The sequence below is a fragment of the Anolis carolinensis genome, chromosome 6 (assembly GCF_035594765.1).
Source record: "Anolis carolinensis isolate JA03-04 chromosome 6, rAnoCar3.1.pri, whole genome shotgun sequence".
NCBI classification, from domain to species: domain Eukaryota; kingdom Metazoa; phylum Chordata; class Lepidosauria; order Squamata; family Dactyloidae; genus Anolis; species Anolis carolinensis.
Genome location: NC_085846.1, coordinates 24,026,350 through 24,042,914, shown reverse-complemented (window position 1 = coordinate 24,042,914; position 16,565 = coordinate 24,026,350). Strand labels below are relative to the sequence as shown.

General features: G+C 40.5%; 1 protein-coding gene across 1 annotated transcript in view; it reads right to left on the bottom strand.

Moving 5' to 3' along the window:
• mpp3 (MAGUK p55 scaffold protein 3) overlaps positions 1–16,565 on the bottom strand; it is a 76,082-nt gene that overhangs the window by 45,919 nt on the left and 13,598 nt on the right. Inside the window, exons 3-5 of the mRNA XM_003222672.3 lie at positions 16,313–16,431; positions 14,042–14,119; positions 10,848–10,928 (exon numbers count right to left, since the gene is read on the bottom strand). Coding sequence (XP_003222720.2) covers positions 10,848–10,928; positions 14,042–14,119; positions 16,313–16,431 — 278 coding nt within the window. The remainder of the gene's footprint in view (positions 1–10,847; positions 10,929–14,041; positions 14,120–16,312; positions 16,432–16,565) is intronic.

Genomic DNA, 16,565 nt, shown 5'->3' with positions numbered 1-16,565 from the left:
ACCTTGTAAAGCTACAACTCCCATGATTCTATAGAACTGAGCCTCAGCAGTTAAAGTGATATCAAACTGCATTAATTCTGCAGCATAGATGCATCCCAAGTTCTAATCCAAACTACCAACAAAATTCAGAGTATTTAGTATTAAAATCCTTCTCAAACTAGAAAAGGACTTGAGTATTCAACTAAGCCCCTGAACATACCCCCAACAAAACAATGCAGTTTGTTGTAGATGTACAGATTATTGCTTTTTCAAAAGACTTCCAGAGATACCATTGTCCTGAGCATATGGCGTCCTGCGCCCATGAAAACAAGCATAAAAGAGAAAAATGCTGATTTCTTTTGACTCCAGTTCTCTCTTCATTTCCCTTCTTAAATTGTCTTTCCCCGTTGTTCTTGCATGTTTTATTAGATTGGAGATAAATCTTAAAAAGAACATAATATCGGCGCTTGTCTACTACCATTAAATATTTCATACAATGGTTCCGAACTGGCAGCCAGCCACAGAGCTGCAGCGGAGTCGAGCATAGAGGAAGTATTTTTTTCAGTGTTCAATGAGAGGCTGACTTCTGGAAAAGAAAATGTGTATTGATGACAAGGGAGGAGTAGGAAAGTGTCTGAGCATCAGCAATGCAAGTAAATATCAAACGTAAAGAAAAAAAGAATATTGGTGTTTGACGTCCTTAGTGAATAGAATCTCAGCCAGGAATGTGAGGCCACAGCAAGAAGAGTCGATACGATTCTAGGCAGTCTTCACATAAAGAGAGACATGAAAATTACAGCGCTTCCATATTCAGTGCTACAAATAACCCCTTTGGTGTTCTGTGTCCAGCTATTAATTATTCTTACTGAAATAAATAATTTAAAAACTGTGAAATGTTTAAAAAGACTATTTGAATTCAGGACTTATCTACACACAGAAGACTCCCATTTCCACAAATAGCTATAACTCCCACAACTCAGGAGACACTAATGGCCCTCTTTCCAATCACATTGCAGGTTATGGTGAGCGCCATGAACATGTACAAGAGCCCTGCCAATGTCCTCTACAAACACAATATTGCCCCCACCCAAGTTAAGGCTTTCATAGGGGACAATTTCATTCTAGATGTTTGGTGTTTCCTTCACTGCAGACATCCCAGCTTTCTTACTCTCTCAATTGGTGTGGAATTTGCATGACCCCAGCCACTGCCTCTCCCTTAATCCTTTCCTATTCTTTTCTATGGCACACAGCAAACAGAGGAATTGATCAGCAACTAAACATACTAGAGAGGTTTCACCATGTTTTATAGGAGTTGTAGGTACTGGGATGTACAGTCCACCTGCAATCTAAGAGCATCTGAACTCCACTGAGTTCAGACCTTGAACTAACTTGGCACACAGAACCCCCATAATCAACAAAAAATACTAGAGTCTCTGGGGAAAATTCACCTTGATTTGGGCGAGTTGTAGTTCAGCTAAATCCGGAGAGCACTGTGAACTCAAACACTGATGGATCTGGACCAAACTTGGCACACATACCTGATATGCTGAAATTTGAATACTGGAGGGGTTTGGGGAGAACTAACTTCCTTTCTGAGAATTGTAGTTCACCCACAACCAGAGAAACTGAGATGATGGACCTGGACCAATGACGGACATGGACCAAACTTGGTACCCAAAACCCCCATGACTAACTACTGGAGGGGTTTGAGGAGACTGACTCACCATAATTGGAGTTGTAGTTTACCCTACAGCCAGAGAGCACACTGAACCTCAATGATGATGCATCTAGAACAACCTTGCCCAACATATCTGATGGAGTTTTTCAGGGTTAACCTGCCATGATGTTAGTTGTAGTCCACCCACAACCTTATGCACTTTGTACAATTTTTTAAAATGACTTTTTCAAATAACTCGAGCAACGTTGGGCATCTAAGTGCCGGGTTCTCTTGATTCGGTACAAATTGTCGGGTTCTCTTCTCCCAGTTGTGCTGTGGGTCAGTCTTCCAAAGGAAAGAGCACCAAGACACACTGGTAGATTCCAACAGATTTTATTGTACTGAATACCAGAACCTTCTCTTTGGTCCACATATATAGGGGTCCTCACATACCAGAGGGTCATTGAGATTTTATGGCTGGCCCGTTTTATGGCTGGTATCTGTTCTGTGTCAGCTGACCAGAGACGTCACAGATTGGAGATCATGACACCAAGCTAGTTTTACACAAAATTCACACATGGTTGATTTGAACAGAAAGCAGCATTTTCGAGACAGAAAATATTTCTGTGCAGACATATTATTTTCTGTCCAGAAAATACTTTTTTCAGGGCTAAAAATATTCTCTGTTCAAAACAACCTTGTGTCCAGAGAAGGGCAATCAAAATGGTCAAAGGTTTGGAAGGAGCTTAGGGAGTTGGGTATGTTTAACTTGGGAGAAACGAAGGCTGAGAGGGGACATGATAGCCATGCTTCGAAGTTTGAAAGGAAGTCACTTTAAGCAGGTGGCAGATTTGTTTTCTGCTGTTCTTGTTGGAAATAGCAAGCTTCCAAGCCTCTGTTTGTTTATTATATATGTATTTGCTAACCTGTATTCTATGTGTATGTTAATTTGCCAATTTGACTGTACCTCTTTGGTGTGGGAGGAGTTATAGACATGTGATTGTATTGAGCATGTTCAGACTCAGGACTCCATTTTGTTACTGAGTTCGCTTTACACCTCAGTAGAGGTGGATGCATGTTGCTGTTAGGATTTCAATACAGAAGTGTGCTTATGGACTTCAGTGAATACAACTATACTTAAAGACTATGGACTATTGATTAGGAATGATACCCTGTGTACTCAACACGCAGAGAACTACATCCTATCTATACCTGAACTTAAATAAGAAATGTGCCTGTATGGTGAATTAATACAAGATGTTTGTGAGCAAACAAGATATGTTATTTTTGAAATATGACTCTTTTTTTTATCTCCGAGTGCATATTTTAAACTAAGAGGTTTCAAGGGAGTGTCTTTCTTTTTGGACAATTACAATTACAACTACAACTGCAATTTCAGCCTCAAAGAAACTACCATCCTCTGCTTACCAAATATATTTTGTAGTGGCATGTCTTTGTCCTTGGCAGTTCAAAGACATGATTCTTCAGTTTAACAGCTGAGTTACTTGTGTGCCATTACATTAATGCTTATGAATATTACTTGTTCAAAGGATTGACTTCTAACAAAGTCATGCTTTTCTTGACTAGTAGTTTTCAAAAGGTGGTCTCCACATGTTCATGGGGATTCACATTTGCCAAACGGTTGTGACATCATTTTTTTCTTTTCAATAAGGTTATGATTGCCATTTATTTCCAAAAGGTTATTGCCCCAGAAAGTGGGTACAGTCTCCAATAGGATATGGAGCAATGGGTTTAAATTTCACCTAAACATTAGGTGGAACTTCTTAATAGTAAGAACTGTTTGACAGTGGACTTTGCTGCCTTGGAGTGTGTTGGAGTCTCCTTCTCTTGAGGGTTTTAAACAGAGGCTGGACGGCCATCTGAAATGAGTGCTTTGATTGTGTATTCTTTCATGGCAGAATAGGATTAGACTGGATGGCCCTTAAGGTCTCTTCCAGTTTTTTGAGCCTATGATTTTATAGCCAGGAAATCTCAGTTAGTGGATTTATTTAGTGCAATAAGGGGAAATGTGCAGCTCTAGGGATATTGCTAGACTGCAACTTGCATCAGTTCTAGCTAGGAAGGCCAATGGTTCAGGATGATAGGGAAGTTGTAGCTCGCCAACATTTGGCGACTCATTTTATCCACCTCTGGTTTAAGACAGCCTCAGGGCAGATTTGCGATGGCCAGGGCCCTGCTTGAGTAAAAAGACATTAAAATTGTCATGTATTTTGTATTTTTTTAAACTCCAAAATGCCCTCAGGAGAGGATTAGAGTACATTTTCACCACTTTTTGCAGGTTCCTGAGGCTATTTTGGGACTAGGGGAAGCTTTTTAAAAACCAAAGAAAACTGAATATGACTTCCGATCACTTTCAGGTTTTTTTAAAGCATCTCTTGGTATTAAAATGACCCAGGAAGAAGTAAAACATGGTGAAAATGTCCCTAAAGGACATATGGAGACATGTCATTTTTGTAATGTGGGTGCGATTGAGATGCAGGTCTCCTTATAATTCAATATATGTTTTCAAAACATGAAACCCAACGACATACACAAGACATGTTTTGAATGCTAATCAAGGTGGCCAATTTGCAACATTCACACTTGCCTCAGGCAGACAAGAATACTTTCTCTCACCCTGGACACCCCACAGATATCTAAACCCCACTTGCCTAGTTTCCAACACACCTCACAACCTCTGAGGATGCCTGCCATAGATGTGGATGAAATGTCAGGAGAGAATCCTTCTGGAACATGGCCATATAGCCCAGAAAACTCACAGCAACCAAGATATGTTTTGCTTTTATGAATACAGTAGAGTCTCGCTTATCCAACATAAACAGGCCGGCAGAACGTTGGATAAGTGAATATGTTGGATAATAAGGAGAGATTAAGATAAAGCCTATTAAACATCAAAATAGGTTATGATTTTACAAATTAAGCACCAAAACATCATGTTTTACAACAAATTTGACAGAAAAAGTAGTTCATTACACATTAATGCTATGTAGTAATTACTGTATTTACGAATTTAGCACCAAAATATCACAATGCATTGAAAACATTGACTACAAAATGCATTGGATAATCCAGAACATTGGATAAATGAGTGTTGGATAGGTGAGACTCTACTGTATCACTAAAAGCACATTTTTAAATATTTTAAGATATAATTTTGGACATGCAAAATCATATACATATATATGATTGACTTTCAGTTAACTGGAACTCAAGCAACAGCAAAAAAAATCAAAGAAATAATACTTTTAAAAAACTGTTTTTATATATAGTAAAACTGTGTGACATTATCAAGTTTGTATTTGCCTTTATTTGCTTTTAATTACAGTATTTCAATATTTATATCAAGTCAATGCAGAGTTTATAGTATGGTATAGTATGGGGTATAGTATGGTATTAGGCCTGTTTTTAATAGAAACTCTCAAGCAACCAGAAGCTACACTTATCTCACATCTACCAAACCCCATGAGTGCTGGTTAACTGAGAGTATTACTGAAAGATACATTTTAAAAATATTTTAAGATATATTGATAGACATACAACATCAAATACACCTATACATGCAGATTTCCCCTGCCACCTCTCATCTATATCAGATATAAACTATCTTATTTTATTTTTTTGCAAAACAATGCCCGTCTTCATTTTTTATAAACGCTCTGTTTTTTGCAAACCGGTCAATAAAACAACCCTTTTCTCTCCAGGAGCTACATTCCTGTCTCATTCTAAATCTGTTAAAGACCTTTGCAGTTTGAGCTCATTTCAAAATCATTGTCTTCATATCTTATGGCACCCGGTAAAAGTTATTAAAACCTGATGCTTAAAATCTCATTTATTATCCGCCTATTCATGCCGAAAGGGAAAGAGAGCCAACACTTCCCTCCTGGTGTGGGAGAATAAAAGTTTCATGCTAATAAGGGGGGAGCAACCATTTATATTTCACACTGCTGTAGGACAAAAAGCAATAAGTTTAAATGAATGTGTAGGTTTGATTCGATACTGGAGGTGGAAAGTAAAAAATTCGCTCAGTAAGGGGCGAAAACCAAGGGCTCGCTTCAATTCCAATGAGGCTAGATCTACACTGCCATATAATGCAGTTTGAAACTGCATTATATGGTCAGTGCAGACTCATATAATGCACTGTAGATGGGGTCAGAGTCAAAAATGGAAATACAAAGTAGATATCCTTTGAACGTGTGTAGAATGCTATAACTTGCCTAATAAACATCACACACACACTCACCTAGAATCAGAGATAAACAATTTAGAGCCTTCCTTTCTCGTTTTTTGCACATGATATCCAAGACATCCCATAAATCTCAAGATAACCAACAGAAAAACCTATCATGCTGCTAAATGCATTGTAAAACCGCCAATAAACCTGCAGCATAAAATGTGTGTGAAGGAAAGCTGCAACATCATTTTCTAACAAAAAAAATGGCAAGCAGCCATAGAATGGTTGGGTATGCAGCAGCAATAGCAGCAAGCAAGAAATGGGCGACTCAATTACCTTCTCTCCAAATGGCTTTTGGAAGTGTCTCAAAAGTCACTGGAGAACCAGGAGAGAGCAAGACAATTAGCCCTGCTCCACTCAATAGGTGCTTCAGTGATATGATCCCTCTAAAAAGGATTCAAAAGTGGGTCCAGAAGCTCTTCAAGATGCCTTATTTCTGGAACAAGTGACGTTCTGCAGTGACGTTTGTGGCTTCCATGCCAATTGGATCGGTGAATCTGATCTGGGGTTTAGTCCAAACTTTGAATAGGTTTCACCATCATGGATAGCTCTTTCGACATTTGGACTAAAATCTGGATACACTGCACACCATCTAAAGTTTCTCAACCTGTGGGTCGGGACCCCTGGAGGGGTTGCGAGGGAGTTTCAGAGGGGTTGCCAAAGACCATCAGAAAATACATATTTCTGATGGTTTTAGGAATCCAAATCCCTCCAGTATTTTCTGTTGGTCATGGGGTTTCTGTGTATGAAGTTTGGCCCAATTCTATTGTTCAAGGGGCTCTTTGATTGTAGGTGAACTATAAATCCCAGCAACTATGACTCCCAAATGTCAAGTTTTCTCCAAACTCCACCAGTCAGGCATGTAGCCGGGGGGGGGGGGGGCTTGAGGGGCTTCACCCCCCCCCCCCGAAATTCTCAGGGTGGTCCGCTAGAAGGTCTTACATTTATTATTTAAACTGTTATGTTTATGCATATCATGATCTGATCACCATGCTCAATATATCCTATATGCATGGGGGTATTGGGATAATGATACAAAGGTCTCCTAGGGTAGATCCTCTCTCACTCAGACTCAGCCCTCCCCTCCCCCAACCAAAATCCAACTCCCCCTCCCTCCCACCCCCTGCCAAATCAAAATCCTGGCTACGGGCCTGCCACCAGTGTTCAAATTTGGGCATACTGAGTATTCGTGTCAAGTATGGTCTAGATCCATCATTAATTGGAATCCACAGTGCTCGCTGGATGGTGATGAGCTCCAAAACTTAAGGACAATATCCACCAAACCCTTCCTGTATTTTCTGTTGGTCATGGGAGTTCTGTGTGCCACGTTTGGTTCAATTCTATTGTTGGTGGAGTTCAAAATGCTCTTTGATTGCAAGTTAACTATAAACCCCAGTAACTATAACTCCCAAATGACAAAATCAATCCCTCCCCCACCCCACCAGTATTCAAATTTGGGCGTATTTGTGCCAAATTTGGTCCAGTGAATGAAAATACATCCTGCATATCAGATATTTACATTATGATTCACAACAACATCAAAATTATAGTTATGAAGTACTAACAAAAATAATTTTATGGTTTGGGGGTCACCACAACATGAGGAACTATATTAAGGGGTCGAGGCATTAAGAAGGTTGAGAACCACTGATCTAAAATATGGTACTGGTACTGCAATCATTGGGATCCTAATACAGTATGCTATTATAGCACTATTATTCTGCTTTAACCAACATGGCAACATTTTGTAGAAGTTTAGGGTTTGTACTTTAGTGAGGGTAAGAATGCTCTGGCTGAGAATACTAAATGTCCTTTCCTAAGTGAAAGTAAAATAATAGAGCTACAATAGCGTTGTGTGACATGAATTTCTGGCACTTTCTGGTGCCAGGAAATGGTCATCTTATTTTGTTTCTTAATCTCTTGTGTGAGGTTTCTTGCCAGCTTCTTCCTCTCCTTTCTTCCCTCTTTCCCCCACTCTATTCCTCTCCCAGTCCCTCTTTTTCTTAATTATATGACTTCACTTTCCCTCCCATCTATCCACACATATTTTAAGCCCTTGCATGGCATGGAGGTGGGAGGAGAGGAAACCATTTAGGAGCAGAGAAAGAGAAGGAATTGGAAACCTAAGCCTTGCCTTCATCCCAACGTCTCCATTCCTGACTGCATTTTGTACTTCTTCCAGTACAAAATAGGTCACTGGCCTACCAGGATACACACATGGTGTCCCTCCACTGAATATACATGTCTCTTAGTACCTAGGCATCATGTGGAGATTTGGATAATTGCCAGCCTGAGCATTCACATCTCTTCCAGATGAAGCCTTTAGTGTGCATTATCTTGCTACAAATGCAGAATTTAACAAGTGGTTCAGACAAAAGTGTTCTTTATTTGTAAAGTTCTCTCATCCACTCTTTTTTTCCATCACCTTTTTCCTCTTTTTTTCCTTACCACAAAAGAAAAATAAGGAATAAAGACAAGAGTAGCTCCGCAATGACTTTTTGTTTGATACAAAAGCTATATTTTCTACATGAACAAAATACTCCCGTATTCACAGTTTCACTTACCCGCATATAACAAAATATGTCCTTGTGATGACTCATGGGCCATGTAGTCCCGTTCCTAGTGCTGTTGTGAATGATGAAGAGGAAAACTTGGGTTTTCCACCATTTCAGCCAGAAAAGGAACTATCCCAGCCAGAAATTGAGCCTTTGCACCTGCAGGAGGCTTGTCTTCCAGAAATCTGCCAAACAAGCCCTGAGTCGAGTTCTCCCCCTTTTTCGCGCCGTAAATATTATCTCCAGCAAAAAGGAGTGCAACAAGCTAATCGCAGGAGTTTGAGAATTGCAGCAAAGCATTCAGATGATTAAGCCTGCTGCCATGAGAAATTTTAGGGAGTCATACATCTGGACACAGAGATTGACTTTCGTTTCTGATTCCCCAGAGAAGTGTTCTCTGGTGGGAAAACGAGGCCTATTTAGGTTCCTTGCTCCCGAAGGAATCTTGCGGAGTCAATTCGTCAGCTACCGGAGCAGCGTGTGTGGACAGCTACTCCTGTTTTCAAGCCTTTGTTCCTGTTCCAAGCCTTCGTTCTCAGCCTTGTTTTCTCCCCGGATCTTGCCTTGTTTTCCGGACCTCGCCAAGTAATTACCACGGATCTTGTTCTTGCTCCTCGTTTCCTTGTTGCCTTGAATCAAGCTTTGTGTGCCAAGAATCAAGTTATTTCCTAGCCTTGCTCAAGTTCATGGACTAAAGGACCTTGTCATCTCCCCTCACTTGCTTGGCAAGTGAGTGTTTCGGTTATTGGATTACAACTTTGGACCTTAATATTTCATATTGGACATTGCTTTTTTGGACTAATTTTGACCTTTCCTGAAAGGTCTACTTCTGGACTATTTCCTATACTTGTTTTTATTAACTTTATATATTTCCTTAATAAAGATATTAGATAGATTCTGGCCTCTGTGTATGGTTATTGGTGCCCTGCAGCCTGGGTCGTGACAGTCCTCAGGGCAAAAGGTTGCCATATAATTGCCCTGGAGAACCTAGCAAATTCATAAAAGATACCTCTCTGGGAATCTTTTAGGTTCTCTAAAATAACTTCTGATAGACGTCATTGATTTCAATAGGGTTAGCTATTACCCACCATTTTCTGTTTTCCATGGCAAGTTCAGGAACATATCCTCAATGGATATAGAAGTCCACACTTACCACAACATTTCTGTTGGGCGAGTGGGCTTATTAACAAAAGACCTTCCCCATAAATGTACAGCAGAGTAACTTATTAGAAGCAACATGACCCAGCACCAGTAGCCAAAAGTGATAAAAAGAACAAAAACACACAGACCAATGTTATATCTTCCTTAGGAGGCTTTTCTTTGTAGTAAAATAATATGGTTGCACTATTTATAAGAACAAAGTTTTCAAAACACGAATAAAGTCCTTTATAGGGTTGTTGTATGTCTTTCGGGCTGTGTGGCCATGTTCCAGAAGCATTCTCTCCTCAAAAGAGGGTTGTTGTATGTCTTTCGGGCTGTGTGGCCATGTTCCAGAAGCATTCTCTCCTGACGTTTCGCCAACATCTATGGCAGGCATCCTCAGAGGTTGTGAGGTATGGAGAAAACTAAGCAAAGAGGTTAATATATATCTGTGGAAAGTCTAGGGTGAGAGAGGTCAGTGTGAATGTTGTGTAGTTAATCACTTTAATTAACATTGAAAAGCTTATCTGCTGTCTTCTTCCTGCCTCTGGGGCATCCTTTGTTTAGAGTCGTTAACTGCCCTTGTTTGAGAATGCTTCTGGAACATGGCCACACAGCCCGAAAGACATACAACAACCCTGTGATCCCGGCCATGAAAGCCTTCGACAAAGTCCTTTATACTTCCCTCTTTGCTTCCACGCTGGGCTTCTTTCTCATGCAGATAAATAGCTTCGCTTTCACAGAGCCTCCTCCCACACCAAAATTATCCCAGGAGCTTCACACAGGAGCTTTTTACACACAGTAGCCTCACACACTGGAGCTTCACACACGAAGCCTTCAACCTGGGGCTTCTCTCACCAAAGCCTTCTTACACCAGGCCTTCTCATACTGAGGCCTACTTCATACTAAGGCCTACCTCACACAGAGGCTTGTCTCACAGACTGAGGTCTACTAAGCTATAGGCACTCCTGCTTATATTGAACTGCAGCTTTTTCAGAGTCATTGCATCCATTTAACCATTTCAGTGCTTTACTCACATTTTTTGTAATTAAAAATACCTAGTTAATTTTTAATATTTCTGACAATTTTAACAACTGGAAGAGAAGGGGCATTTTTGAGACTTTCTCAACTACATTTTCCAAGCACCGCTTAAGCAAATAAGTGTGCCTGGTAAGGCAATTCCTAAGGGTGTCCCTTTCACCCAAGGGATCTCTGTGCTTCTCTAATACCCTTGTCTCCAGTTAAAAAATGAAAAGCCTTTTACCCTGAGATGAGGAGTTGACAGCAACTGGAACAGTTCTTTCTCGTCATTATTCATTGGGGCCGTCTGCAATTCCTCTATCACCTTACAAGGAAACAAGCACAACAAAAAGATTGAAAAATCCCTCCATGCACCAGAGAGACAAGAGACAGCATATTATTATATCCTGCTTGCATTTCCAGGTCAATGTTGTGCTAATCTTGGCGTCACACTCCAGAGGAGCCACAATAATTACTAGCAAGAGGTAAAAGGAATCCTCTGTAAAGGAAACAAATGCCTTCCAAGGTAGGCACACATGAGAAGTCACAAAAAGACCATAAGACATTGGCTTAAACTGAATCAAACTATTGTTCTATCTAGCCGAGGTATGGGCAAAAGTCAGCCCTCCAGGTGTTTTAACAGCCTATCAGCTGTTAAGAATTGTGGAAGATGACATCCAAAACACCTGAAGGGCGGAAGTTTTCTCATGCCGCATCTAGCCAGTGGCTTAACTAGAGGTGCTTCTACACGGCAGAATTAATGCAGCTTGATTCCACTTTAACTGCTGGAAGTCAATACTATGGAATCATGGTGAGACTCTTGTACTGTTTTACCAGGGATGGATAAAAATAATTGTAAAATTGTTTGCAAATAACCACACAATACATGGTTTAATAGCACTGTTCTATTTCTCCCCTAACATTTGATAAGGCCACCATCATAAGTGTATAAGCAACAGAAAAATTGTCAAAACACTGCAAGGGACTGAAGTTATCCTATGATAAACTTGAAGTCACAATGCAATTTTGTATTAATTGTTTCCAAGCTTTATTTTGGGATGATTTATATGCCATCACTATCAAAGTCTGGGTGGGAACATTATAGAACATGATATTAAAAGAGAATAATGAGGAAGTACATTACAAACTGGGCAAAACAATTAGATTAAATGGGATGCATCTATAGAAAGAAAGCAGTAGGCCGAACTGGAGGTGGTGTGTTGCTATGTTATGTCAAAGGCATACTTCCAATAATCTAGAAGTCAAGAAACAAGCATAAAAGCTTTATCCTCACAATCTGTCTGGAAAGAACTCCTCTCCCCCAAAAGTCATAACAGAAGCGCTGCTTCTATAGTTCCATTAAATCACAGGAAAAAGGGTGCATAGGTCAGCTTACCACCACAATTCAATAGGTTTGTGGGTGGCAAGAGACTTCAATCCAGTCTGAAAGAGTCATATATTGAAAGGGAAATGGCTCGTCTTATCACCAGATTCATAACAAGAACACGACTCTTCAAGACAGAAATAAAAGCAAGAAGCAGCCACATCTCACAATTATGCACTTAATCACCAATCTGACAGACGTTGACTTCGGCAGAGGTTATGTAAGTTCTTGAAATTCCCCAATGGTTTCATGAGCCGATGCAAATGACATAGAGAAATTTTATATGTGGGCGAAACAACCTTTTATTAGTGAGGATCACATTCCCCCAAATGAAGGATTGTTGACTGGCAGAGGTCAGATTAGTTAGGGACAGAGCAAGCTGTGGGCGCAACCAGACCTTCATTCCAAAGTTTGCAAATACTAATTAGGGAGACTATACCTTGAGCATTTGTGGGGGGGGGGGGGGGGACTATTCCGTAAAAAGCGCCTTTACCATGCTGTGAGTCATTCACATATATTTCAGCTATTGATGTCCCCTAAATACAACTCTTTAACTGCCATGGCTCTATTCTGCAAAAACAGGATGTGTGGTTTGGCGGGATACTTACTATTATTATTAGTATTATCATCATCATCATCATCATCATCATCATTATTATTATATCCCGCTTTATCTCCCCAAAGGGGAATCAAAGCAACTTGATATAAAAGCATTAGTATATAATTTAAAAGATGCAAACATGGAAACATTCAAATAGAATTAAACACAAACAGAACTTTAAAATCATAGTTAAAATCCATCAAAACACTTTAAAACCATTGCATCCCCTGACTGGATCTTAAACACCTCCATCTTTAAAAACCTGTCTGAATAAAAAGGTTTATGCCTGTGGCTGGAAGGGCAGCAGGGAGGGTGGCATTCTGACTTCCCTGGGCAGGGAGTTCCAGTATTAAGGAGCAGCCACTGAGAAGGCCCTCTCTCTCGTTCCCACCAACTGAGCTTGAGATGGAGGTGGGACCAAGAGAAAAGCCTCGCCTAAAAATCTCAGTGTCCAAGCAGGTTCGTACAAGAGGTTGCGGTCAGCCAAATAGCCTGAACCTGAACTGTCTAAGGCTTTAAAGGTCATAACCAGTACTTTGAATTGTGCCCAGTAACAGACTGGCAGCCAGTGGAGCTACAACAGGGACGTTGTTCACTCCCTGTAGCCAGCCCCAGTGAGCAACCTGACTGCAGCTTCTTGGACCAGTTGATTTTTCTGAGTACTCTTCAAAGGCAGCCCCACATAGAGCACATCATGTAATCCAGACAGGATGTAACTAAGGCATGGACCACCGTGGCCAGATCTGACTTCTCAAGGAATGGGTATAGTTGGCACACAAGTTTTAATTGTGCAAAGGCCCTCCTGACCACTGCAGATACCTAGGCCTCCAGGTTCAGGGCTGAGTCCAAGAGGACCCCCAAGCTGTAGACTTGTGTCTTCAGGGGGAGTGTGACCCCATCCAGCACAGGCTGGATCCCTATTCCCTGATCTGCCTTCCAACTGACCAAGAATACTTCTGTCTTATCTGGATATGTTTGCCCTCATCCAGTCCATTACTGATTATAGGATCTGAACAGCTTCCTTGACATAGGAGTAGTAGAGCTGGGTGTCATCCGCATATAGGTGCCATCGTACTCCAAAACTCTGGAGCAGTTTCATGTATATGTTAAACAGCACAGAGGACAAAACAGAACCCTGAGGATCCCCAACAGCTGGGGGTTCGAACAAGAGTCCCCCAGCACCATCTTCTAGGTACGGCACTCCAGGAAGGACCGGCACCACTGTAAGACAGTGCCTCCCAGTCCCATCCCAGTGAGACAACACAGAAGAATATCATAGTCAGTGGTATCAAAAGCTGCTATAGTATTGCAATCCTCTAGCACAGGATTTTTAAGTACCTCACAAAACTACAAATCCCATAGGGATACTGACCTCATCTGGGACCAAATAACACTTACTCCTGGTGCTCCCATAGTTCATTCTATGCAATAAGAAAGTAACACTCAAACTTACATCTTCTGCTAGAGCTGAAGCACTGTGGAGAACTGGCACCGGACTCTGCCGTTCATAATGGCACAACTTTTCATGAATCTGAAATAGAAGGCAAAGTTGGCAAAGTTACTTTTTTGGATGACACCCCCCTCCCGTGAATTCCCCAGCCAACATAGCCAGCAACCATAAAGATAACTTGCAAAGTGTGAATCGTCTTCATTAACAGCAGTTTTAAAACCCTTTATCACAGAGAGAGAAAGTTCACCATTGCTTCCTTCAAGAAGAAAATGAGCATTCCTAGTATGACCACATTCCCTCCCAACACTGCTCGCAACCAGTATCTACTTTATAAAAGATTGATAATTGTTTGGTGCTGTCAGGTCCACTTCCATTTATGGAAACTCTATTAATGTGGGACTTCCAAGACACCTATAGTGCATATACACTGAAGAATTAATGCAGTTCGACAGTACTTTTACCTGCCATAGCTCAATGCTATTGAATTTTGAGTGTTCTAGTTTTACAAAGTATTTAGCCTCCTCTACCAAAGAATGGTGGTGCCTCATCAAGCTATAAATCCCATGATTCCATAGCACTGAGCCATGCCAGTTAAAATGTTATCAACTGCACTAATTCTACAGTTTAGATGCACCCCTTGTCATCAACGGCCTTGCTCAAGTTGTGCAAACTCAGGGATGTGGCTTCCTTGAATTTTAATATGCAAAACTTTGAAAGTCAACACAAACCTTTCTTGCTTGCTTGTTATCAATTCCCTCCACTGATGAGTTTGTAAAAAAAATATTATTTGTTATTCATGGCAGGTATGTTTTTTAAGCTCTGTCAAGCACTCTGCAAAGCCTACTGGCAAGAAGTGATATTAAAATTCATCAGCACGACTTTTTGCATATTCTACTGCTCTTGCTTTCTTCAAAGATCTGAGAAAGAGCCCTCGCACATTCCTGACTGTTAATCTTCTTTCAAGAAGATAACTTCAAATTCATTGCCCCTTGAACCAAATGGCAAAGTTTAGTAATATCCACATTTGACCTTAATTATATTGTGGATTTAATCCTAGAACCCAGTTTAACATCTCATGTGTAGCTTCCTCTAGGTATCCTTGACTACATTTCCCAAAATGATTGGGGAAGCAAATAAAACATCTAAGTAACATCAGGTAAGGAAAAACAAATCCAAGCACTGTCCTCCCCATCTAGATGCAACCGGCCATATTTACTGTGGAAATAAATACCTTTCTGGGAATATTAGTCCAAAAAAGTAACCCACCCATCCACCAGCCTTTTACCTTTCATTTAATAATAAGATTGTGCAATGGAAGAACCCAAACTTTCAAAGTGTTCACTTATTTGAAATCCATTGGTTTTGGTTTTCATTTAATATGGTCCCTATACCTGCAGATGATGTTCCTGAACTTACCATGGAAACAAGAAACTAAGTATAATATTGATATGAGCAGATGTGGACTCAAAGAGTCCTAGAAAGGTCTTTGCTCAAATTAAAAAGGTGTTTTTATTTGTGTTTTTTCCCCACTTTTGCTAGAGTTTTGCACCCCAAACCGCCTCAAAAGTGGAGGGTCATTGTAAGGGAAATGTATGTGTATGGATGTCCCTAAATTCTGACTCTTGAATGAGAGTTTTACAGTGTATCTACTCTGTAGAATTAATACAATTTGACACGATTTTAACTGCCATGGATCAATGCTATATAACCATGGTAGTTGTAATTTTACCAGGTCTTTAGCATTCTGTGCCAAAGAGTTCTGATGTGTCACCAACTACAACGAATTAACAATGAAGCCGGGCTTGAAGACGATGCTGAATTTCATGAGCATATATTTGTGGATAAATATTTGGAGGACTTCCCCAGGGAAGGACCAATCCACCACCTAATGGAGCTTATGACTTGTGGACTTTCCAAAAATCTATACCTAAGTGTTACAGAAAAGGTGGAACACACTGAATGGTTTTGGGATTACTTTAAGGAAAAGGAAGAGTGGCTTAAGGAAATTGAAGCATACAAAAAGGAAATGTTGATCATTCTGTAGTCTAGATGCACTCTTAGCTACACTAAATCAAGTCCCTTGGAAGAAGCTTAAAATACAACCAAGAAGCAAGCTTCCCATTTTATTTCTTTGTTTTACAGTTCAGTTTTCAGTTTTGGCATGAAACAAGGATCCAGGGTTTGAATGCTAAACAAACAAGAACACTGAATGGATAGAAAGCCAAGCAAACCAGGTTTCCCCCCCCCCCCCCCTCAAAATACAAAGACACTTACCTTCATTAAATAGCTGAGACTTCTCTCGCTAAAGATGTCTCTCAGGAACACCATTTCCTCCTTGTGATTTGAATCAGGTCTTAGTTGCGATGTCAGGAGGGCAAGGGTCTCATGCAAACCTATAGGACAAACATGGAAAGCATTGCAGGACCTCTTATCCAGCTATAACGCTACCAAAAGCATAGGTCAAATCTTAGTGCTAGCTTCCATCACAGTCACAGACCAAAACTGGGGGAAAGCATGGGAAAATTAC